Source organism: Euprymna scolopes, chromosome 6, assembly GCF_053919585.1.
Source record: "Euprymna scolopes isolate OS-2025 chromosome 6, ASM5391958v1, whole genome shotgun sequence".
Lineage (NCBI taxonomy): Eukaryota > Metazoa > Mollusca > Cephalopoda > Sepiida > Sepiolidae > Euprymna > Euprymna scolopes.
In genome coordinates, this window is record NC_136487.1 from 18,100,479 (window position 1) to 18,126,094 (window position 25,616).

Below are 25,616 nucleotides of genomic sequence, written 5' to 3' on the forward strand. Positions count from 1 at the left end.
GATCTTTGACTTACTTGTAGTTTCATTAAATACTTTTATATGCAAAATCCGATCCTGCATTTTGCTAATTCCTGCCCTCTGATGAGAAGGAGAGTATTTCTTCGAAACTCCACGGATTAAGGACTATCCACTTATCTTGTGCTTCCTTCTTTTTTAAAATTAAATGTTTTTAACTCTTTTTCAAGATGTCTTTTAACATATTTTATTAATCATTTGTTCATATATATATATATATATATATATATATGTATATATGATGAAAGTAAAACACGCACACACACACACATACATATATATATATATAGATATGTGTCTGTGTATTTATGAATATTATTATATTATGAATATTATTAACCTCTGATATTTAGTGGATGCTATATCAGCTGGCCATACATATGTATGCACCCACATATCCCTTAAATTTTATTAGAAATGTAATACTTTTATTTACTTGAAATTGGATGCGTAATAAACATGTGTATAGATAACGCAATGACCCGATTTATTTAAAAAGTATTTACTTTTATTTTAAGTAAAAGAAAAATTAAAAGAAGAGTGGGAATTCAATTTAATTTTTTTATATATCTAATCTCCTTGAGAACGATCTGATTAGATCGTGAATCGTTCTTATTAAATTTCAGATAATTAAGACACATACAAACAAAAATTTATTATAAATTAGCTTATTTGTCTGTGATATTATGAGTTGGTTAAATAATAATAATTATTATTATTATTAAGGTACTTGTACAGTTTAATCAATACATTAAAAAATGAAAATATCAAAAGCTATCTTATACGTATCCGTTTTGGACTGAAGTTCGCCGAAAAAAAAAAACAAAAACACGTTTTTATGACCGCGCACTGGAGGCAGCTATGTTTGGATTTTTAGAACACTCCATGGGGAGATAACTCAGTCTAAAGAGCTTACAATCCCTCCCCATTTTAAATACTAGCTTTTCTTCTTAAAAATCCAAACATGTCTATCTTTTGAGCGGTATCATAACAAATTGCTTTTTCACTGTAAATACAAAACTACTTTGTCAAATTAAGTGAAATTCTTTTTTTAGGGAACTTGATTCCATAACGGATACGTACAATATAACTTTTTTGATATTTTCATTTTTTAATGTTTTGATTAAATCGTCCAAGTACCATTATTAATATTATTATTAAGTTGATAACACAACGAATCTATTGGTAATGGAGATTTGGTCTTTGTCTTTTCAATCATTACAATCTCGTTTATGGAGGTATCATGGTATGCGTTGATTCGTTATGATACTATCCTCCCAGGCATTATCTTCTTTGAAAGGGTAGTGTAGTATCTGTTCTGTTGTTATGATGCCATTTTTTTTCCAGCATTACCAACTCCTTTGTGGAGGTAGTATGGTATGTTAGTTCATTATGATACTATCCTCCCAAGCATTATCTTTTTTAAAAAGTTAGTGTAGTATCTGTTTTGTGGTTATATCATCTTTCCAAGGATTACCCGTTTTTTTTTTGTTTTTTTTTTTTGTGGATGATATTGTAGTATCTGTTGTCATAACATCATCCCAGAAATTACCTTTTCCTTTTGGAGAAAGGTAGTATAGTATCTGTTCATTTGTCATAATATCCACCCATGCATTATTTCCTCCGTTTGTTTGTCATATATACTCGCAAAAATAAATCTGGGCAACAATATCTTACTTTTTGAATATTGTCTAAATTTCTAAAACTGATTGAGGGTATTTTTTGCATTGCTGTATTAGAAAATGGTATCCGTTTTTCTTCATCAGGTCAGGTTTTTGTGCTAAGTTGATTTGAAAAAAATCAGATCTTGTGACAAAATTGATTAGATTTTTGGTACTTTTACAGTTTAATCAAGACATTCAAAAATGGAAATATCAAAAAAAGGTTATATTGTACGTATCCGTTTTGGACTGAAGATTTTCGAAAACAATTTAATTTAATTTGATCGAGTATTTTTTTTTTTTTTTTTTTTTTTTTTTACAGCGGAAAAACATGTTCGTAAGAGAGTGCGTTGAAGTCAGCCATTATGGAATTTGTTGAACACACCACGAGGAGATAACTCAATGTAAAGCGCCGACACTTCCTCCCCATCTTTATTACTAGCTATTTTTCCTAAAAATCAAACCTTTTGCTCGGTATCATAACAAATTGTTTTTTCGGTGTAAAAAAAAACTACTTGATGAAATTAAGTGAATTCTTTTTTTTCAGAGAACTTCATTCCATAACGGATACGTGCAATATAACCTTTTTTTCCATATTTTCATTTTTTAATGTCTTGATTAAACTGTACAAGTACCAGATTTTTGTGGCATTATCAGCTGATTTTCATCAAAACATATCCTCCTAAATATGTTTTTAAGAGAAAAAAAATGTTTTGCCAACAACATATTGACTACCTAATAGAAACATCGATTACCATAAACTGAATGGTGGCCACTGATAAAGGTAAGTACATGTAAATTGTATGTTGCTTCACCATTGTTTAAACTTCAGCGCTTGAACTTCCGTATCAGCAGTAGGAAAGTCACTATTCATATTCCAATAATAATCAGCCATTTTAACTGCGTTCCAGCGACCCAAACATCTGGTCTCCATCACTTTCAGATCCTGATGAAATCCCTCCCTCTGCTCGTCAATCATTGAACCAAGATTCTCAGGAAACTGGTCCATATGTGAAAATAGGTAGTGCATCTTGATACTCATGTTGCAAACCAGATTTATGAGAGCAATCATGTTCATTGAGTTTTCAAACTCTGGATCTCTGATAAGCTGTCGTATCTTAGGACCGTCAATCCTGGAAAAAGTAAGCGAAGCAGTCATCATCAGAGACTTAGTAAACTGCTTAAGCTGAGTTTGATGTGCAGTGATGAGAAAAGTATTCTGTCTCCGTCCACCAGAGGGTCGTTGATGATGTTCCTTTATAAGGCATTAATTCCTCCCGCACAGGTCAGTCCTTTGTATGCTAAGCACCAATTTTGGGAAGATTTTGAGGGTTTATGACTTCAAGCTGACCCCTTTTCGACATAATCACCCAGAACTGTCGAACCTGAATACTTCTTAATAATAGTAAAATAATTATTTTCAAGCAAAACAATTATTTGACCTGGCATTTTACTGCCACCAACTTCTTTTAAAATGCTCCACACATGCATACATGTGAACAAAAATGTGAAAAAGCGACATGTGGCCATAGCTAAAAATACTTGAACAGATTGAGCAAAAGCAATGCGATATTTGGATTCAGTGCATCAGATTTGTCATAAATCAGCTGAAAAAATGCAGACAATAAATCTATTATTTTTATTAATTTTATTCTTTGAAATCCTTTCAAATTTAATGCTTTCAGATTTAATGCTTTCAGATTTAATGCTTTAAGATGCGGCGTCATTCTTTCGCAGACTGTTATCCTCATCTTCATAGTTGTTGCTGTTTCACCATGTTATTCCTCTGCCTTTTCTACAAGTACTTTAATGGTGAATGCTCAGACGAACTGCAAGCACCTGTACCCTCTCAACGTAAATACCCCCAACAAACCCGACAAGTAAAATCCCACCCCTTCACAGTTGAGATCCTTACATGTAAGAGAGCTTTCTACTCCAGTAGTTTCTTCCCCAGAACCGCTAGACTTTGGAATTCCCTTTTGGGTTCCTGCTTCCCCAACTGTACTGACATGCAGAAGTTCAAGTGTAACATGAACCGACATCTTGCTGCCCAACTCCCCACATAGTACCCCTACATCAAAGTGGCAATGTGCCTTGTTTGGGGTGAAAATGTAATAAAATAAAAATAAAAAAAAAAAAACTCGTTCTCTGGCCTGCTTCAGGTGCTTAACCACGACTGGATAGTAATGCTGAACCTTGTAACTATCACCAGTTCCGTAGTTGTCTCACCAGGTTTTGGCCGACTAATCCTCTGGCCTGCTTGAGTAGGATTGAAACTGCTATCTTCAAACAATGCTCACCTAAAGAAAGCCAGAGGATGTGTTGGCTGAAACATGTTTAAACAACAACTATGAGGATAACAGTCCAAAAGAATAAACAAATTTGTACTAACCATTTTTATCAATTTCTTTTTCAGATGATCAGTTTGGTGCTTGCATTTCTCACATTACTGGTGATCATTCAAAGGTTGCCATCAAATGGCATCGAAGCTCCCCCAGTGTTCTACTTCTCCAATACATTACGCATATTTTGTTATGTAAGTAATAATATCTTATAGCATCATCAGAAAAAAAAGTCACCCATCCATGAAAACGAGAACCTTCCAAATTAAAACCTTAATCTATTATCTAAACTCAAATGTAAATTACAAAATTAAGCCGATTTCACAAATTGATAAAAGTTCATTATTGGATTTTAATTATAAGGTGAAGCTCGAATGATTCAAACTCGAGATAGATAACGGCAAAACATCCCCACGTTAATATGGGAGGAGAGATTATCTTAAAACAGCGTCCTGAATTGATAATTGAGAACTAAAGATATTAATAAGTCCCTTGTACCTATTCCCTTTTCTTTTTTTTTTTTAATTGAGAGTAGATAATGCTGTGGATGTGTTATCGGCAGCTCCAGTAACTCTCGCTTCTCCTTTTTTTGTCCCTCAGTCCTCATTAGTCTGAGATGTCGGAAATTTTTCTGCCTCTGTCTATTCTTGTGGCCATGTCACTAGTAAGGGTGCTGGAGGTAAATGTTTCATCTGGGCTGACGTTATCCGCCTGATAGTCAGGGACCCGAACCTTGGATTAACCACTAAGGAGGCTGTCCTATCAACAGGTGCAAAGTACTGGGGCTGCTGTATTGCCATTTGGTGAATGGATTCTGGACCATGCACTAGTCTCTGGTGGGGTCTCTCGATGCCATACTAGTGGGTAATTGTTACAGCTTTACCTTTATGTACTACAAAAAAAAAAAAAAATTTCCTGTCCTTTTCTCTCTTACTTTCCCTCTCTATCTTGCTCTAAGCAAGTATGACGACCTGTTCCACAAATCTCAAAACCTCAACATGAAATATCTCTAGAAAAAAAACTCGAATAAACCTAGAACCCCATCTTCCAACGTAGACCCCTACTACCATGTCTCATTCTCCAACATCAACGGTCTACGTTTCAATCTTCCAGAGGTTGAAACCCAATTACAGGAGAGGAAACCGGACATATTCTTTCTAAGCGAAACTGGAATAGGGCCAACCACTTCCCTAGATGAGTTCATAATTAACAGATACTCTAACTTAACATCTAACTCTGACCCCCAAGACCGCCATGGGCATGGAATATGTGCCTACATTAAGGATGACTTCCCATGTGGCAGGGATATCTCTAGAGAAGATCCTAATTTACCTTATATGTGCTTCTGGGTTGCACTTGCTTACATCACTGCATTTATATTTGCCCTCTATCGGGCCCCATAACATTGGAGTTACTATCTTTAAGAGTATATCTGAGAAAATAGACCACATCCTGTCTGCACATCCCTCGGCTAACATTCACATTTGTAGTGACTTCAACGTCCATAACATGGAATGGCTGACCCACTCAAATAAGACAGACGATGAGGGGAGGTTCTGTCGTGATTTTGCCATTGCTTATGACCTCACTAAGATTGTTTGTGAACCCACTCGTGTGCCCGATGCTACAGGTCAGTATGCAAGCCTTCTAGACCTTTTTATCTCCATTTCTCCTGAGCTATATACATGTTCCATTCTTTCTCCTCTAGGATCCTCCGGCCACTCCGTCGTATCAGTTAAGATAAAAATGAAATGTAATAAGTCCCCAGACATACCCCTCCACCGATACTCTATGGCTGACTGGGATAGCTTCCATACATTCATATCTGATCTACCTCTGCATTTCATGTTTAAAAAGGATGTGTCTTCTATAGTATCAGACCTGACCGAATGGTTAATTGTTAGGTATAGATCATTTCATACCATCTAAAAAATTCCAACAAAAACCTAACAGCCAGCCATGGTTCTCCCCAGAATGTGCTGCTGCCATAGCGCACAGAAATCACTTTTTTCATAGCTACCAAGGTAATAGATGTACTGAGACTAAAGCTGCTTTCAGGACTGCCAGCAACCACTGTAAAAGAGTAATAAAAAATGCAAGAGAGCTATATGCTCAGTCCGTTAAATCCAAAGTAGCTGAGCAGTGGCTTGGTTCTCACCAGTTTTGGCAAATAACAAATAGGATCCTGAACAGAAGTGTGCGTTCTATCCCAACCATTATCAATGGACCAGAGGTCATCTCGTCAGCATCAGACAAGGCCAAACTATTTGCTAAGAATTTTGCTGCTAATTCTAACCTATGTGACGAAGGCCATCAACTCCCTATATTTCCTCTTATAACACAGAACACGCTAGGTAACATACAAATATCTGTGCATAAGGTTGCCAAGCTAATCAAGAACCTTGATTCCAGTAAAGCAACTGGCCCTGACGGAATCCCAATTATAGTGTTAAAAAGGGTTCAACCAGAACTTGCTCCCATACTTACGAAACTATTTAAGCGTTGCCTTAAGGAGAAGTGTTTTCCAACACCCTGGAAGACCTCATCAGTATGCCCTGTATTTAAGAATTCAGATAAGTCATCTCCCTCTCAGTACAGACCAATAAGTTTCCTGTGTGTCATGAGTAAGTTGCTGGAATCCATATTAGAGAAATAGTCAACCACCTCAGTAGAAATAACCTTCTTAGTGACACGCTATATGGTTTCCGTTTTGCAAGATCTACCACAGATGTGCTAACGGTTATATCTCATAGGATTAGTGAATCTCTTGACAAAGGCTTCCTTTCTAGGGCAATTGCTCTTGACATATCAAAGGCCTTCGATAAGGTATGGCATAAAGGCCTACTTCACAAGATTTCCAGCTATGGTATAACTGGAAATGTTTTCTCTATCATTAAATCATTTCCCTCCTGATAGGCTCATAAGAGTAGTGGTCGATGGACAAGAGTCAGAGGCCTGCAGTATTAATGCTGGAGTCCCTCAGGGGTCTATTCTGGGCCCAACTCTCTTCCTGATCTACATCAATGATCTCCCTAAATACATACTTAAATTATTCGTTGATATCTATACTGATGACACGACCATCTATGGCAACACATCAAAGGCTGTAAATGACAAAATTCTCTCTGATTCTTTCTCTGATCTCGAGCGCGTAGTTCAGTGTGGGAAGACGTGGCTAGTTACCTTTTAATGCATCTAAAACCAAACTCCTATCCTTACATCATCAACGCTCTGATCCCCATCTGGCATCAATTCAAATGGATGGCTCTCGTCTAGGAGAATCCCCATATTTTGACAAGCCTCTGGGCTTGACCTTTACTCCTGATCTGAAACGGAACATGTACATCAAGTCTGTTGCCAAGGTCGCTGGAAAGATGGTGGGAATCTTTCTATCGCTTAAGATCTCACTACTGATGCAATTCTCTATCTATATAAAAGCCAAGTACGTCCAAGGATGGAATACTGCTGCCATATCTGGGCAGGAGCTGCTAAAAACAGCCTATCCTGCCTTGACAGAGTACAAAATAGATTTTGTGGCTTAGTGGGGATACCCTTCTCTCTTCCCTGGAACCGCTCTTCCACAGAAGAGACGTTGTGACGCTGTCTTTGTTTTATCGTTATTTCCATGGCAGGTGCTCGTCTGAGCTTCAATCTCTGGTCCCCCCTTGCCAATCTTTTACGGAAAACACCCGTCTAGCTGAAACCACTGTCAGAAATTTTCCCCACTCTTTATCTGTGCCTAAATCAAAACGTAGATTCTGTGAATGAAGCTTCTTTCTTAGAACTGCATGCCTGTGGAACTCTGTCTGCCTATTTCCCACCTGACTACAACCTGGATGTCTTCAAGTCCAACGTAAACAAATTCCTGATGAACCGCCCCCTTAAGTAGACACTTTTATTAAATCTCCGCAGTAACGTACTGTACATGCAATAACCCTTATCCCTGAGTGGCTTCCGGGCCTTGATAAGTGGTGATCACCTTGTAAAAAAAAAAAAAAAAGGCACAACATGCAACAGTGACTCATTTCTTCTCTTCTCTCTCACTGTGGACATCTTTTTCTTCATTTTAATAACATCTCTTGTTAATGTTATGTATAAAATAACCACTTGGAGCAATCAATTTTTTCATAGCAGTATATATATTAACGTTATCAACATGGGGGTTGAGGCAGCCATTAAAAAAGCTTGATCGCTTCTTCTGCTGATTCAGTAAAAAAAAAAAAAACATCTGAACTTCTCATTTGTCACGTCACACAAGTGACTGCCTATTTGTGACATAACTGCTGATATGTATTCTAGACAACAGGCTAAATAACGTGGGCACATAATTATTTTATTTTTTTTTTTGCAAACTTTACCATTTAGGTGGGTACAATAGAAATCGTACCTCGCAAATAAAAAAAAATTTTAATTTAAAACTATTCATTGCTTAACTTCTGTAATATATATATATATATATATATATATATATATATACACACACTAGCCTAGATGCCCGTGTGTTTGGAGGTGTGTGTTGAGCCAAACAAAAAAAAAGTGGTAGTAGGTAGTCAGGCAGGCTTGAACCAGTACTGCAAAGGAGGAAAAGAATGTGAAAAAAGTGACGTCTTTGCTGTTGCGTCCATCGTCAAACCGGAAGTGACAAAGGTTTAAATTAAGGCTAGTCAATCGAAAAGAGGGGATGACTTTTGAAAATATCGGCAAAAAAAGTGACCCCTTCCTTGTAGAAAAGTGCCTAGTTGAGGGTGAAGGAAGTAATGTTTTTAACCAATTTTTTTAATATTTGTCATCCGAGGGGTCGAGCTTCAAAACAATACTGATCTTAGGAAAATCTGTCACCTCTGTTTAAAGTTTTAGGCAGAGATACAAACATGCATATATACATACATTTAAACAGACAGGTGAGATTTATATTATAGATGAATAAATAATATTTATTTTTAATAATTGAGCTGTCTGCTGGAGTTCTCTTCCAGCGGACGGATGTTTATTTAAATAGATTTTCCGACAGATTAGTTGTGGGCATCGCTTCTGTGGTCAAGCGATAGAACTGCCGACTGTCAACATGACGGTTCTAGGTTCGATCCTCGGCTTGGGAGAGGTGCTAGTCTCGCGGCACTGATGAGTTGTGATACAATGAAACAGGACTGTATGTCGATGATTACAAATATATTTTAAATATATATATATATATATGTTAGAAAAGCATTTCATTCAAGGCATGAAAATTGTTAAACAAAATGTTTTTACTATAGGCCTTAAAAATAAAGGTACAAGATAGAATTTGAAATTTATTTATCTTCAAAGTGCACTTCTATAAATTTTACAAATTAAGATATAAAAATTTAATTTAAATTGAATCAAAAAATTGCCTTGAATTTATTTTATGTAATGTACACTCTGTTGCACTTTTAAAAAAATCATTGAAAATTTTATATCTATATCATTAATTGCTAGATGAAAGATAATCTTTTTAAATTGCAACAAAATGTACATTACATGAAATAAATTCAAGGTAATTTTTTGATTCAATTTAAATAAAATTTTTATACCTTACTTTGTAAAGTTTATAAAAGTGCATTTTGAAGATAAATAAATTTCAAATTGAATCTTGTACCTTTATTTTTAAGGCCTATAGTAAAAACATTTTGTTTAACAATTTTCATGCCTTGGATGAAATGCTTTTCTAACTTGTATCTTATCTTTTTAAGATTATATTTTAAAACTGTTTTGGTTTGTATTTCTCACACCACAATTCATTTTTGCAACCCCCTCTATGTATTATTACAGGTCTGAATATTCTCTGTTTCAGTTTGTATTTCTCCTCACACCACAACTCATTTTTTGCAACCCCTCTTTGTAATACAGGTCTGAATGAGAAAATCTGAATTTTTTTTTTAACAAAAACTTTAAAATAACTTTTTTAGATTAAATTTTTTGAAACTTTCAGAATAGTAAATCTTTAAAATTTAATAAGGAACATATTTCATATAGGTTTCATTAACAAATATTCAGTACATAACGAGCAAAATAGAGATGAAGATTTCAAAAGGACTGTATAACTGGTTACGGTCAATAGTAGTCCTCTCCAGCGAAAGTCTTTGTTATTCTATTATTATTTAAAACATTTTGTGTCCTCATATTTTGCGCGAGGACTAATATGTACACTACAATAGAAAAATGCGAGCATGGAAAAGTAAAGGACTAGTTGTTAAAACTAGAAAAGAACAAGTTATTCTAGTAAAAAATATAATAAATTTATAACTTAAATATTGTAGCATTAAGAATTGATTATATAATGTTATAAATGAAATAAATCACACACACGCACACACACAGTGACTTTTATGTAATAGTAGAGATAGATTTTATTGGATACAAAAAGATGACACAATGAATTTAGCATAAACTAGTAGTTCAGCCTGGCTTTGATCAGGCCCTATGTACTGTTCATAACTTAATGTGCATATATATATATATATATATATGTTTGACTCATGTCCAGGTAACCTACATCTAAAATTTCAAGTGTTTAGACCTAAAATTGGCAGAGGAGTTTGGTAGAGTCTGCAAAGGTCAACTCTTTCAACTTTGACTTTTTGGCAGCCAAATTTTTGCCTGAAAACTGATTAAATAGCTTGCTGCATGTCTGAATACCCTTTTATATAAAATTTCAAATGTTTAGACCCAAAATTTGCTGAATAGTTTGCTAGAGAGACAAATCTTTTGAACTTTGACCCATTGGCAGCCAAATTTTCGGCCAAAAACCAATTAAAATCTTGCCCTATATCTGAATACACTTTATGCAAAATTTCGAATGTTTAGACCAAAAATTGGCTGAGTAATTTGGTAGACAGCAGAAGTCAAATTATTTTTAACTTTGACCCCAATTTTGACCCCTTAACATTTATTGTTTTGGGCTTAAATCAAATTAAAAGGTTTGATCCATGTCGAAGTAACCTATATCTAAAATTGTAAGTGTTATCAAGTTATCGAGCCAAAATTGACAAGGGAGGTTGATAGTTTTCAAACGTCAAATCGTTGAAGTTTGACCTCTTGACAGCTAAATTTCTGGCCGAAAACCGATTTAAGATTTTCCCAAATCTCAATACCTCTTATGTCAAATCTCGACTTTGTAGACTGAAAATTGACAGTAGTTTGGTAGGGAATGTATACACACACACACACACACACAGACAATTTAACTTTTCTAGATATAGGATTGACAAGATTAGTGTTTGATAGGTTGAATACCTGTTTAAAAAAAGCTGTCTTTTCTTTACATTTTCAGATTTTAACATCAATTCTTGTGCAAGTGGAGCGATTGAAAGGTGCCATTATTTCACCGACACTATTTATTTATTGGCTCTTCACAGTTCTTGCTGATATCATTCCATTTTATTCACTTATTCTCGAACATGTAAGTAAATTACGATTCATTGTCGCTCTGTTCTCTCCGAAAGAGACTGATCTGGAATCCTTTGTTCTCTTACTTGAAAAACATGACGTCATTCATCGTCCATAATCGTTTGATTCCTATTTTGCCTATAGCATTTGACCTCTGCCTCCTACTTCAACTTTACTTCCCCCATAGCTGGGAACGATTCTGTTTATAGATTAAGGTCATCCTGACATGCACTAAATGTGACTTTTTTCAAAATTCGCACTAGTTAACTTAATCGCTACTGACGTAATCTCTATATGTAACAGAATGATCTTTAAAGACATTCAGTTTTTTTTTTTATGTATTTAAACTTTAGACAAGAAAATATAACAATTGACAACTTTCATTTTTATTTATTCTTCAACATTTCTTGTGTTAATCAATTATCTCATGTCACTTAAAAAAATGGTATTTCACAATATATATATTGAAGCTTAGTTAATCAACGTTTGTTTCCCTATTGCTCTCTTGCTGTATATTTTAATCACACAAAATACATGCTAAACTATACCTTAGTGTTGGAATCCAATTATATTTGAAAAAAATTCCCGTTGTAATTGTTCTCATTAGTTGTAATTTGTAATTAATTCATCAAGCGTTTCTATTTCTTAATAAGTTTCTATCTATCACTCTTACTCTGTGTTTATGTTGTTTGACTCCTTCATGTTCATTGATAGGATTGTGATGGGTAGACATCCATGGTGTTTCAAGCCGAAGTGTGACACGTTGCTGCGAGTGCAGTCTCCAGCCAAAGTGTGACACGTGGACGTGAATGCTGTTTGTAGAGGAAGCATGACATGTAGATACTAATGCTGTTTGCAACTTATGTGTATCAGACAAACTGACAGACCATACCTTTTATAGATAAGCTTGCTTGCATCTACTATGTTCTAGTCCAATAAGGGTCCGCAAGAAAGTCACAACTCCATATTTATCTACTGGGGCAGTAAAATGATCCCACCATTTTTCCAGTGACTTTGGCAATGGATTTGATGTACATGTTCCATTTCAGATCAGGAGTAAAGGTCAGATCTAGAAACTTATCAAAACATTGAGCCTCCCCTAGGAGAGAGCCATTCATTTCAATTGATACCAGATGGGGATCAGAGCATTGATAATTTAAATATAGAAACTTGGTCAAGCTGAAGCGTGACACCTGAATGTGAGTTCAGTCTCAAACCGAAACGTGACATATTGATATTAATGCTGTTTTCAACTTATGACAGACTGACAGAACATTTTATAGATAAGCTTGCTTGCATCTAATGTTCTGGTTCAGTAAGGGTCTGCAAAAAAGACACAACTCAATATTTAGTAGAAACAAAATATATTGAACATAATAGCAAATACAACAAATAAAAAATGTGGATATGTGTGCACACTTGGCAGTCGGACAGTTGTATACATACTGTTTGTTGATTGCTAACATGGAGAGACATATTTGCCCAGTCTTTATAATAGGAAGTGTTCATTATTATCCATAAGGTGGGCGCACCACAACATAAAATAAGATTGCTCATTCAAAATCCACCTATTTTATATATTTAGGCTTGACCATTACTCCTGATCTTAAATGGAACACGTACATAAAATCTGTTGCCAAGGCCGCTGGAAAAATGGTGGGATCTTTCTATCGATCCGGTAGATATCTCACTGCTGATGCAATTCTCTATCTATATAAGAGCCAAGTACATCCAAGGATGGAATACTGTTGCCATATCTGGGCAGGAGCTGCTAAAAAGGACTTGTCCTGCCTTGATAGAGTTCAAAATAGACTTCGTAGCCTCGTAGGAGATGTCCTTTTCTCTTCCCTGCAACCTCTATCTCACAGAAGAGATGTTGCGAGTTTGTCTCTGATGTATCGTTATTTTCATGGAAAGTGTTCGACTGAGCTTCAATCTATGGTCCCCCCTCGCCAAACTTTCACAAGAAACACTCGTCTAGCTGAAAACACTATCAATAATTCCCCCCACTCTTTATCTGTGCCTAAACCTAAACGTAAATTCCATGAACAAAGCTTCTTTCTTAGAACTGCATGCCTGTGGAATTGTCTTCTGTTTTCCTGCTTCTGGCTGACTACAATATGGTTGTGTTCAAGTCTAACATAAATAAGTTCTTGATGAGCCGTTCCATATAAGTTATCAAATTTACCGAATTTTCATTACTAATGATTACTATATTGTCCAATTTCTACTGTACACTCTTCAACCCTTATCCTTGAGTGGCCTCTTGGCCTTGATAATGTGGTGCCTGTGTAAAAAAAAAAAAAAAAAAAAAAAAAAAAAAATTCATACTGAAGTGTAACCTGAAGATGATCTAAAAATCTGAAAAAAAAAAAAAATGAAAAATCTTTGAGTGCTGAAATCAACCTTGTAAACACACCTACTGTTGATACATGCATCCTTTATTTCAGCAATGAATTAATGTTTGTAAATTTTGTAGATACAAATGAAAAATGATAATTTTTATTGAAATTCTTTTTCTCTTTTCCAGCAAGAGAGTTCTAATCTTATCAACTTTTCCATTTTCTTCATGTCTTATGCTTTTTTACTGATCCAACTTGTTTTATCTGCTTTCGTGGAAAAAGCCATCCATTTTGAGGTAAGACATGAATTTTAGATATTTATTTGATTTTCTAATATACTAAATGTTTTCTTAAATTATTTTTACTGCTGTCAAAATATATAGAATCTGATGTGATGATTAAGTTTTTATAGATATAGATAGGGTTAATACCAGCCAAATGAAAAGGAAAAAAAAAAGCCTTGTTTAAAAAAGAACAAATATTATCAAAAGTTTCAGAAAAAAAAATTTAATTTTATTCATTTAAAAAAAAAAATTGACATAAAATTATTTGGTGTTCAAATAACTTTAAGAAATAATGTTTTTAATGATCTGACCTATATATATATATTTTTTTTTTTTTAAATTTATTTTGTTTATCATTCATTTTGTTATTTTTATTAATTGTTTTTGTATATTTTTCTCTTCCTTTATTTTTCTTATTTTATTAGTATTCTATTTTTTGTTTTTTAATCCTCAATTTATTTTATTTATATTGTTATTTATTTGTTGACTTGTTTTTGGTTACTTATTTATGTCTTTGATTTCTTATTCAACAAACAATTATTGATAAATGTTATTGAATAAATAATTTATAATTTATTTTTGTTTCTAGTAGAATTAAGATTTTAGAAGAAAATATGAGAAACCTGATGAGCATCTGTACTCGAGTTGGTTATATTTTTTTTATTCATTTATATTCTTTTTCAGGATTTATGTCCTGAAGATAAGGCATCAGTTCCATCATTCTTCTTGTTTAATTGGATTAATCCGTAAGTTTCTTTTTTTTTTGTTTTTTTTATGGATGTTTTATATCTCTGAAAGAATATCTATTAGACATTTTTTTTTTCTTATATAGTAGTAGTGCAAGGTAGCTCAGGGGTAGAGGTTTAGGCTCCTAAACATGGGGTCCCGATTTTGAATCTCACTAGATTCAACCACTCTGAGTTGTACATGATGAAACCTGAGTCAGTGGATAATTATATTTTAAACAGTAAAAGGGAAAATTATTCCCAACTCGCATTTAGGTAAAAATGCACTTTCATATAAATAACTGAATTCATTTAAAAGTATTGCAAACAAAAACAAATAACATCTGCATAAAATGCGATACAGCCAGCAGTCACGCGAGATAGCCCAGGGAATGAGGTTTAGGCTTCTAATTATGAGGTCCCGATTTGAATCTCGCTAATTGCATTGACTCTAATCAGTCATAGATGACGACACGCATATCAGTGGATAATTATATATATATATATATATATATATATATATATATATATATATGGATAATTATATATGGATAATTATATATATATATATATATATATATATATATATATATATATAACTATATATATATTACTCTTGTTCACCCCCAAAGAAAGCATAATATTGCCACTTGAATGTAAAGCGCTACTATCTGAGACCATGTTTACAGGGGACTGTATGGAGATGAGCGAGATGTATGTTCGCATTATATTTAAACTTCTGCATGTTAGTATAGTCAGGGAAGCAAAAAGTGTGGCGGGAATTCCAATATCCAGCAGTACAAGGAAAGAAGCTATTAGAATAGAAGACTTTATGGCATGTGGAGATCTCTGCTGTAAAGTGGTGGGTTTTTGCTGCTTGACGGAGTTTTTCTTTTTTTTTATTACATTTTCACCCCAAACAAGGCATATTGCTACTTTGTTGTAGGGGGCTACTATCAGGGACATGGGCATCAGGGGTACTGTGTAGGGAGTTGGGCAGCAAGCTGTTGGTTCACGTTGCACTTGAACTTCTGCATGTCAGTACAGTTGGAGAAACAGAGACCCTGCATGGAATTCCAAAGTTTAGCTGTCCTGGGAAAGAAACTACTGGAGTAAAAGACTCTCTTACATCTAGGGATCTCTACTGTGATGGGGTGGGATTTAGCTGTTTGTCGGGGGTATTTGCGTCGAGGGGGGCACAAGTGCTTGCAGTTCGTCAGAGCATTCACCATTAAAGTACTTGTAGAAAAGGCAGAGGGATGCAACATTTCGTCGATGGGACAGGGGCTGAAGTTTAGATGACAGTTCAGGACCTATCAGATTGGCGACTCTCTTTTGAACCTTATCTAGGCGCGAGAGACTAGTGGTAGATGCACCAGCCCAAATATGACAACAATACTCTATACATGGGCGAATGGTGGCCTTATAGAGGTATAGGATACTTTCGGGCGTTAGTATCTTTCTAGCACGTTAGAGAGAACCTACCTTCTTCGCAACGGTCCTGGCGATACTCTCGATGTAATTGTTCCAACTCATGTTTCCTGAGAGCGTTAGGCCAAGAAGTTTAAAGGATATACGTTCAGATAGTCATTGGCCATTGCTATTGGTGGTAGAGAAGGTTTCTTGTAATTATTGAAGGAAACAAGTTTTGTCTTGGCAGCATTGAATGTGACCATCCATTTATATCCCCATTCCACTACAGATCGGAGGTCATCCTCTAGTGCTTCTGCTATTTCTTTAGATATGTGTTCATTTGTTTTCCTGTCATATCTGTTATCGAGTGTGGTGTTGTCAGCATATATACTCATCTCACAGGTAATTTTGTCAGGGAGGTCATATATGAATATTAGGAATAACAGAGATTCCAGGATAGACCCCTGAGGCACTCCCACATTTATATCATTGTTTAGATGTATGACCGAGGACAACCTGGATTTTTCTCTTCTCTAAGAAGGATTTAATTATGTCATGTATTCTTTCAGTGATACCATATGATCTGATTTTCTTGAAGACCCTCATGTCATACCCTGTCAAAAGCCTTAGATATATCTAGAGCTACTGCTCTACCGTCCCCTGCTTTGTCCAGTGACTGGTATATATGTTCTGAGATTACAGTTAGGATAATTTACTGGGTCAGTTCTTTCGCCAGACTTCTTGAAAACTGGTACTACAGAAGCAGTTTTCCAGCAGGCAGGAAAGCAAGATTCATTAAGGCATATGTTGTAAAGTTTGGAGAGAACTGGAGCTACTTCGGCTGAGCACTTTTTCAATAGCACAGCCGGGATGAAATCAAGTCCACATGCTTTTGCAGTGTCAAGATTTCTTATGATAGCATGCACCTGAGAAGGGGTGATTTTTATATCGTCTGTCCACAAAGGAAAGTCAGGGAGGGGGTGGTTGGCAGGGTACAGTGTGGAGTTTGAGGCAAACCGACTGGCAAGCATGTTAGCCTTCTCAGTTGTAGAGCAAACACCCCCGAAAAACAATCATGAGGTTATGTGTGTTGAGGGTCGTACTAGAGCAACGAACACGTCAGAGCACAGTCAATAAAGTACATGTAAAGCAGGATCAGGGGTTGGAAACTGATTGATAGTGTACAGGTTCGAGTCTGCCTGCCTACTACCACTTTTTTTTTCTTTTTTTTTTTTTTTCAACATGCACTTCAAAACACTTGGGCAATGCCGAGCACCCAGGCTAGTCTATAATATAAATCTTACCAGTCTGTTTATATGTATTTTTGTCTGTCTGCCTAAAACTTTCAACAAAGGCGACGGATTTTCGTGAGATCAGTATCATTTTGAAGCTCGATCCTTCGGACGACAAAATTGGCTAAAAACATTAATTCCTTCACCCTCGACTGGGCACTTTTCTTCAGGTATGGGTGGCTTTTTTTTCTGATATTTTTGAAAGTCAGCCCCTCTTTTCGATTGACTAGCCTTAATTTAAACCTTCACCACTTCTGGTTTGGCAATGGATGCAACAGCAAAGACATGTTTTTTTTTTGTTCTCTTTTTTCTCCTCCTTTGCAGTACGGGTCCGAGCCTGCCTGCCTGCCTACTACCACTTTTTTTTTTTTTTTCGCTCACGACATATCTCCTAACACCCAGGCACCCAGGCTAGTATAATATACAGGAAAGCAATGTAAATGCAAGTAACATGGAGTACTGTTGCCGCATCTGGGCAGGAGCTACTAGAAGCAGCTTATCCTGCCTTAACAGAGTTTAAAATAGTGGGGATGCCCTTTTCTCTTCCCTGCAATCTCTTTCCCACAAAAGAGATGTTGCAAGTCTATCTCTGCTTTATTGTTATTTTCATGGCAAGTGCTCGTCTGAGCTTCAATCTATGGTCCCCCCTCGGCAAACTTTCACGAAAAACACTCGTCTAGCCAAAACCACTATCAATAATTTCCCACACTTTTTATCTGTGCTTAAACCTAAAACTCTAGTCTAAATGTAGATTCTATGAACAAAGCTTCTTTCTTAGAACTGCACGTCTGTGGAACTCTCTTCCATTTGCCTGCTTTCCAGCTGACTACAATTTGATTGTCTTCAAGTCCAATGTAAACAAATTCTTGATGAACCGTCCCCCTAAGTAATTCAATTTACAAAATTTCCACTACTTATGATTAGTACGCTATAATCCCATTGATTAATGTATACTCATTAACCTTTATCCTCGAGTGGCCTCCAGGCTTTGATAAGTGGTGACTTCGTAAAAAAACAAATAAACAAATATATATTCATGTAATATACATGCAAGCAATGTAAATACAAACTATATCCATTCATTTAATATACATGTAAGCAACGTAAATGCAAGTAACATACATCTGAAATTAAATGTTTGAACATTCGGGTTAACTGTTCTGCAATGTCTTCCTCATAAATTAATCAATTTATTTTTTACTTTGATATAAAGGTATAAATAAAATTCTTATTTCTATTTTTTCTAGTATTATAATGCTGTCTTTCAAAGGAAAGCTTCTTTTCAAAGATATTTTAAGCTTACCTATGAGAAACCAAAGCCATTCCTTGGTAAGAGTTTTCGAGAAACACTGGAACAAAGAAGTCAATCGATGTGAAAAAGCCAAGTGAGTACATTTTCTAATGTTTTGGCTAATTCTCAGTGAATCTCCAAATACAAACTTCTGTTTATTTATTTTTTTAATGTTATTTTAAATGTGGAATTAAGTTAATGGAAAATGTTTTGGCCGCCATCTTAAATCTTTTAATTATTTTGTTTCTTTTGACTAAAACATGGTTTAGTAAGAATGATATAAATTATGTTTGCAGAAGTTTTCATCTATAATAATACATGAGGACGTGTTGGAAATGTTTAAGAATGGTGTGGTATGGAAGAAAAAGCTGCAGCAATATTTTTTAAATTCCACAAATTTCTTGATTATTGCCACTTTTTTTTCTTTATTAATAAAAAATATAATTACTAGTAGATTACTGTTTTATAAGTAATCATAAAAATATATATTCGTTTACGTCCAAAAAATATAGGCGATCTTTCTAAGAAAAAACTATTTCTCTGGTATCCTAGGTAGGAAACGCTAATACCGAATATTTAATTATCGTTAAAAAAAATCAACAAGAAAAAAAACTCCAAAATATAACAATATTTAACTGTTATTTAATAATAATAAATTAAATCAATCAATAATGAATTCCAATTAAATAAAATATATACCATCCAGTACGAACCTGACCATGGAAGATCAGGTAATAAACAAAAATTCTGGTTGCTTCACCAGCGGGTCAAATGGTCAAAAATAGCACTTTTCGGTACATAGAATATTTTTCGACCATTGAATTTTGCTGAAAATTACCCAAAAGCAAGATCACATGGATATTCATCTGGAAATGTAATATTTGACCCTGGAAAAATCCTTGTTTCATTCCCTAGGGGTAAAAAGATGTAAAAAAAAAAAAAAAAAAAAATGTGGATTTTTTTTTTTTTTTTTTTTTTTTTTTTTTAAATCAAAATGAAAAATTCTGGTTTGTTTTTCTGTCTCGGATAAAATTTTTAAGTTATTTACCTTTGATTGTTAAGTTTTTGTTTTTATTTTTTAGATATTGTTCTTATTTAAATTAAAGCAACATTACTTGGCCTTTTGGCTAGGAGCAAAGTGTAGTATTGTATTTGATTTGATTAGATATCAAAATATTAGAAATAAAATGAACAATAACTCATTAAATTTTCTTTTTTTTTTTTACAGGAAAAAGAGCAAAACTGTAGATTTGAAAATTTCAAATGAACAAGAAATTCAGTCTTTCCATGAGTCCACTCCTCTCCTTAATAATTACACAAGTTTTAATGATAAATACACGGATGATGACGACATTAAAGGGAGTTCCCTTTTAGATGAGGATAACAAAGATCCGTTTGCCCCTTCGCTCATTCGAACTCTCATTTCGAATTTTAGTGGCAGTTTCAGTCTGGCTTATGCTTTGAAATTGTTTTGGAATGTTGGGAATTTTATCAATCCCCTTTTGCTCAAGTGAGTTATTTCAATTTGCTTTTGTTTTTTACTTGTTTTGAAGTTGCCTTTCCCCTACTCACGATTTGCACTTAACCCTAACCCCCCCCACACACACACACACACAGTGAAGAGGAGGAGACAACGGGAAGCCGTCCGTTGTCGTCTGAGTCCAAATCAAATCTCAACGATTCAGTTAACCTGATCACATGACTCCCACGCAATCAAATAAGCTGATCTTTTACTTCCGGCCAACGTGTCTACACTATAACTCACCTTTTCCCTCTCTCTCTCTGTATCCATTCTCTAATAACATTTTTTTTTTTTTTTTTTTTTTTTTTTTTTTATTACATCTTCACTCCAAGCAAGGTAAATTGCCACTTTGGTGTAGGGGGCTACTATCAGGGGTAACAATTACTGTGGTACTATGTAAGGATTTGGGCAGCAAGATGTCGGTTCATGTTACACTTGAACTTCTGCATGTCAGTACAGTTGGGGAAGCAGGGACCTGGAAGGGAATTCCAGAGTCTAGCGGTTCTGGGAAAGAAACTACTGGAGTAGAAAGATCTTCTACATCTAAGGGTCTCTACTGTGTGGGGGTAGGATTTAGCTGCCTGTCTGGTTTGTCGAGGGTGTCTACGTCGTGGGGGCACAAGTGTCTGCAGTTCTCCAGAGCATTCACCATTAAAGTACTTGTAGAACAGGCAGAGGGATGCAACATTTCGTCGATGGGACAGAGGCTTAAGCTTAGGGCCTATCAGATTGGCAACTCTCTTTTGAACCTTGTCCAGGAGCGAGAGACTAGTAGCAGATGCACCAGCCCAAATGTGATGGCAATACTCCATACATGGGCGAATGGTGGCACAGGATACTTTCGGATGTTAGTAGTTTTCTAGCACAGTATAGAGAGCCTTCCGTCTTCGCAAGAAGAGGGAGTTCGTGGCCTTCGGGCCAAGATCAAAGTGTAGTATCTGTTCCGGCAGATACTGCAAGCTATGACTAGCTATGACTAGCAAAGACCAGATGTGGGGGCAACCCCACATGCCTGACCATTAACCAGCTCCCATTTCCCACCTCTTGGGAGCTGGTCCCCTTTTTCCCTTCCCCCTCCCTTCACTCCTCACATTAAAAATCGGCCTTGTGCCTAATTTGCTCGGTGGGGGAGCAAATAAATACCATCTGTTCCGGTAGATGCTGCAAGCTATGACTAGCTATGACTAGCAAAGACCAGATGTGGGGGCAACCCCACATGCCTGACCATTAACCAGCTTCCATTTCCCACCTCTCGAGAGCTGGTCCCCTTTTTCCCTTCCCCCTCCCTTCACTCCTCACATTAAAAATCGGCCTTGTGCCTAATTTGCTCGGTGGGGGAGCAAATAAATACCATCTGTTCCGGCAGATACTGCAAGGAAAGACCATATGTGGGGGGAAACCCCACATATAAGACCTTGGTCAATGTAGGGGCAACCCTTCATAACAATTGTCACTATCAAGCTCCCCTACTCCCCGGGGAGTTGGTCCCCATTTCCCCTTCACTTGTCACTTTAAAAATCGGCCTTGTGCCTAATTTGCTCGGTGGGGGGAGCAAATAAACACAGCCTATCTTCTTCGTAGCGGCCCAGGCAATGCTTTCAATGTAATTGTTCCAACTCGTGTTTCCTGTGAACATTAGGCCAAGGAGTTTGAAAGATGTACTCTCAGATAAAGTCACTGGCCATTGTTATTGGTGGCAGAGAAGGTTTCTTGTAATTATTAAAGGAAACCAGTTTTGTCTTGGCAGCATTGAATGTGACCATCCATTTATATCCCCATTCCACTACAGATCGGAGGTCATCCTCTAGTGCTTCTGCTATTTCTTTAGATATGTGTTCATTAGTTTTCCTGTCATGCCTGTTATAGTGTGGTGTCATCAGCATATATACCCATCTCAGAGGCAATTTTGTCGGGGAGGTCATTTATGAATATTAGGAACAATAGAGGTCCAAGGATAGACCCCTGAGGCACTCCCGCATTTATATCATTGTTTAGATGTACGACCGTCGAGGACAACCTGAATTTTTCTCTTATCTAAGAAGGATTTAATTATGTTAAGTATTCTACCAGTGATACCGTACGATCTAATCTTCCTGAGGAGACCCTCATGTCAAAAGCCTTAGGTATATCTAGGACTAACGCTCTGCCCTCCCCCACTTTGTCCAGTGACTGGTATATACGTTCAGAGATTTCAGTGAAGATGTCTGCTGTGGAACGGGCTTGTCTAAATCCATATTGTTGGTCAGTCAGAAGTTTAGCATCTGTAAGGTGATGGACTAGAGCATGGTTAATTCTGGTCTCAAATATTTTGGTGAAAAGTGGGAGGAGGCTAATGGAGCGATAATTTGATGGGTCAGTTCTTTTGCCAGAATTCTTGAATACTGGTACCACAGAAGCAGTTTTCCAACAGCCCGGAAAGCAAGATTCATTAAGGCATTTGTTGTAAAGTTTGGAGAGAACTGGAGCTACTTCAGCTGAGCACTTTTTTAATAGCACAGCTGGGATGAGATCGGGTCCACATGCTTTTGAACTGTCAAGGTTTTTTATGATAGCATGCACCTGAGCAGGGGTGATTTTCAGATCGTCTAGTGTGGCGTCTGTCCGCAAAGGAAAGTCGGGGAGGGGGTGGTTTGAAGGGTCCAGTGTGGAGTTTGAGGCAAGCCGACTGGCAAGCATGTTAGCCTTCTTGGTTGCTGAGCAAACAACCTCATGGTTGTTGGTTAGTGGGGGAATTGTTGATTGCCCATTATTTACTACACTGTTGTAGATTTTCCAGAAGTCTCGAGTTTCTAATTTTTGTGCTTCGATGCGTTTTTTAGTGGTTTCAGTAAATTCTCTCTTAACTGTCGCTATTTCTTTCTAAACGTTACTTCTAGCTTTTATATACTTCTGTCTGTTTTAACTGCACTTATGTCAGTTAAATTTGCGGTATGCATGCTGCCTTTGAGCAATGGCAGTTGCGCAAGTAGAAGTAAACCATTGGGGAGAGTGGAGCTTGCTATAAAATTTCCGCATGGGAACATATGCTTCAATTGCTGTTTTGAACCATTCAGTGGTCTCATTTGCGCACTGTTCAGCAGGAAGAGAAAAAGTATTTCCCTATGGGGCATCTCTGATAAGATCTCTGATGGCTTCTCAGTCAGCCTTTTTATAATATCTCATTGTTTTGAGCACTGGCTCTTCAGTTTTGGGTCTAGAGTTTAGGGCGATTTCGACCATTATCACTGCATGATTAGCGTTCCCGAGTGGGCTGTCAACATTTATTATATAAATATCGGGAACTGTGGTCAGAAATAGATCTAGAAGTGATGCGTGTTGTTCTTGCTGGTCAGGGAAACGGGTTGGAAACGTAACCATTTGTGATAGGAAGTGAGATATAGAGGAGCTATGTGTTGTGTTGCCTGCTGAATCTGTAAGTAGAGAATCCAAGCCAGTTTTTGTGGTGGACATTAAAGTCACCAAATACATGTACTTGTGCGCTAGTGTCGAGGGAGAGTGCTGTGTCTATGCTGTATGAGACTTTGTTTATTATGGTGCAGTCCTGGGTCGAGGGAGAGCGGTAGAGAAAATAAAAGTAGCTAATGTTATGCTGCACGTTTAGTCTAAAGCATATAACGGCTTGATCGTCCGATTCTAGGTTTGTTTCTCTAGTCAAGGGGAGGGTGTTACGAATGTAGCCTCCAAGTCCGTGCATATGTCTGTCAGAATCCTTACGACAGAGTGGGAGATATCCAGGTATGTTTAAGTAGTTGGAGGGGATGGAGGAGTGTAGGTTAGTCTCACTTAGTGCTAAGATATCCGGGGTATTTGTTAGGAGAAATGCTTCAACATGAACCTGTCCTCTCTCCCCTTTTGTGCATGCACCCACCTGGCCTCTCTCTCTTTTATACATGCATCGATTTCATGCACGTTTGCCAATGCACCTGTAACTCTTTGTCTACTTTTTCTGCGCATGCACCTGACCCATTTCTCTTTCCATTCTTCTGCCATCAATTCACTTTTGCTTTGTATTCAGTTGTCAAGTTTTCTCCTTTTGCCGGTGTTACCATGAAAATGTATATTAAATTTATCAGTTCGTAATTTCTTTTCATCTATTCACACAGTTACCTGATATCTTTTACGGACAGCGATGACCCCCTTTGGAAAGGCTTTGTACTGGCACTTTTTCTACTCCTCACAAATGTCTTCCTGGTCTTCCTTTCTACACAGTTTGAACGAATAAATCAAACTACATGTTTGGACATGAAGTATGCTCTCATTGGTGCAGTCTATAAAAAGGTAAACAATGCACACTTTCTCCCCATCTTCTCTTTGTTATTCACACAGCCCATTCCTCTCTGAACATACACATGCACACCTCCATTAATGAGTTGACATAAGGGAATTAACTCCATGAAAATATCAGTTATTTCCTTTTAGCTAGTGGATGGAAAACATACCTCCCCTCCAAGGTGTTGAAATGATGTTTCAAGTAAGCATGACTGAAGATGAAAATGAGTAAACGCTAAAATTCATAGTTTTTGACAGATTATTAAGCAAATATTCTGTTATAGAAGACTCAGATGTATAATTTAGTACGCTTGTTGAACAGTAGGTCCCATTCCTAATTTTGCTAGGTATGTGTTGGATCCTACTATCCAATCTCAACATCGTCCTACTCACATTTGAGTTGATAAATCATGTTATGGTGTGGGATAGTAAAGCTGGCATCGTTTTTATCTGAGATTTGGGTGTTTTAGAGAATTGCTAATGCACTTCAAGATTCAGATTTTTTTTTTCTTTTTTTTTGCAGGGTGGAATGCACATTTTCTTTCCACTTTCACTACAAGGTTAATTTTTTTAATAGCAAAATAAAAATATCAGAAGATTGCAATGTTTCATGTTCATAACTAAATTCAGCAGTGAGGCTGAAATATATTTAAATTAAACTGATAAATTTTTGTGCTTTTAACTAAAAAAATACATCATCCTTCAGGTTCCATGAATTGAATCAAATACATAGTCATTGCCAAGGCAGTTACGAATAAAGTGGGCTCCCTCTACCACACTAGAAACTTACATGCACCTGTCAGTATTCTGTATCTCCCACTGCAAGAACTTAGACACCAGGGTTGGAAGGTGGAGTTGAGGAGTCAGCGCCCCAGAGGAGGGACACTCTGACCTGCAAAAAGTGTCTTGGCAGCCTCGTCGGCATTGCTCGATGAGGGCGCCTCAGGCAATTAGCAATAAACTAACCCCTTCTCAAAGAGAGAAGGCAAAGCCAGGGAGGGTGAAACTGCACAAAACTTTACTCCCACCACAAAATCAATAGAGACAGGATCA

The 25,616-nt window shown here is 36.5% G+C and overlaps 1 protein-coding gene across 1 annotated transcript in view; it reads left to right on the top strand.

Annotated features, from left to right (window-relative positions):
* The window catches only part of LOC145277555 (multidrug resistance-associated protein 1-like), a 131,266-nt gene that overhangs the window by 40,773 nt on the left and 64,877 nt on the right, over nucleotides 1–25,616 (top strand). Inside the window, exons 3-9 of the mRNA XM_080129027.1 lie at nucleotides 4,093–4,212; nucleotides 11,310–11,438; nucleotides 13,956–14,063; nucleotides 14,736–14,797; nucleotides 18,729–18,866; nucleotides 20,001–20,282; nucleotides 24,398–24,572. Of these exons, the coding sequence (XP_079985153.1) occupies nucleotides 4,093–4,212; nucleotides 11,310–11,438; nucleotides 13,956–14,063; nucleotides 14,736–14,797; nucleotides 18,729–18,866; nucleotides 20,001–20,282; nucleotides 24,398–24,572 (1,014 nt within the window). The remainder of the gene's footprint in view (nucleotides 1–4,092; nucleotides 4,213–11,309; nucleotides 11,439–13,955; nucleotides 14,064–14,735; nucleotides 14,798–18,728; nucleotides 18,867–20,000; nucleotides 20,283–24,397; nucleotides 24,573–25,616) is intronic.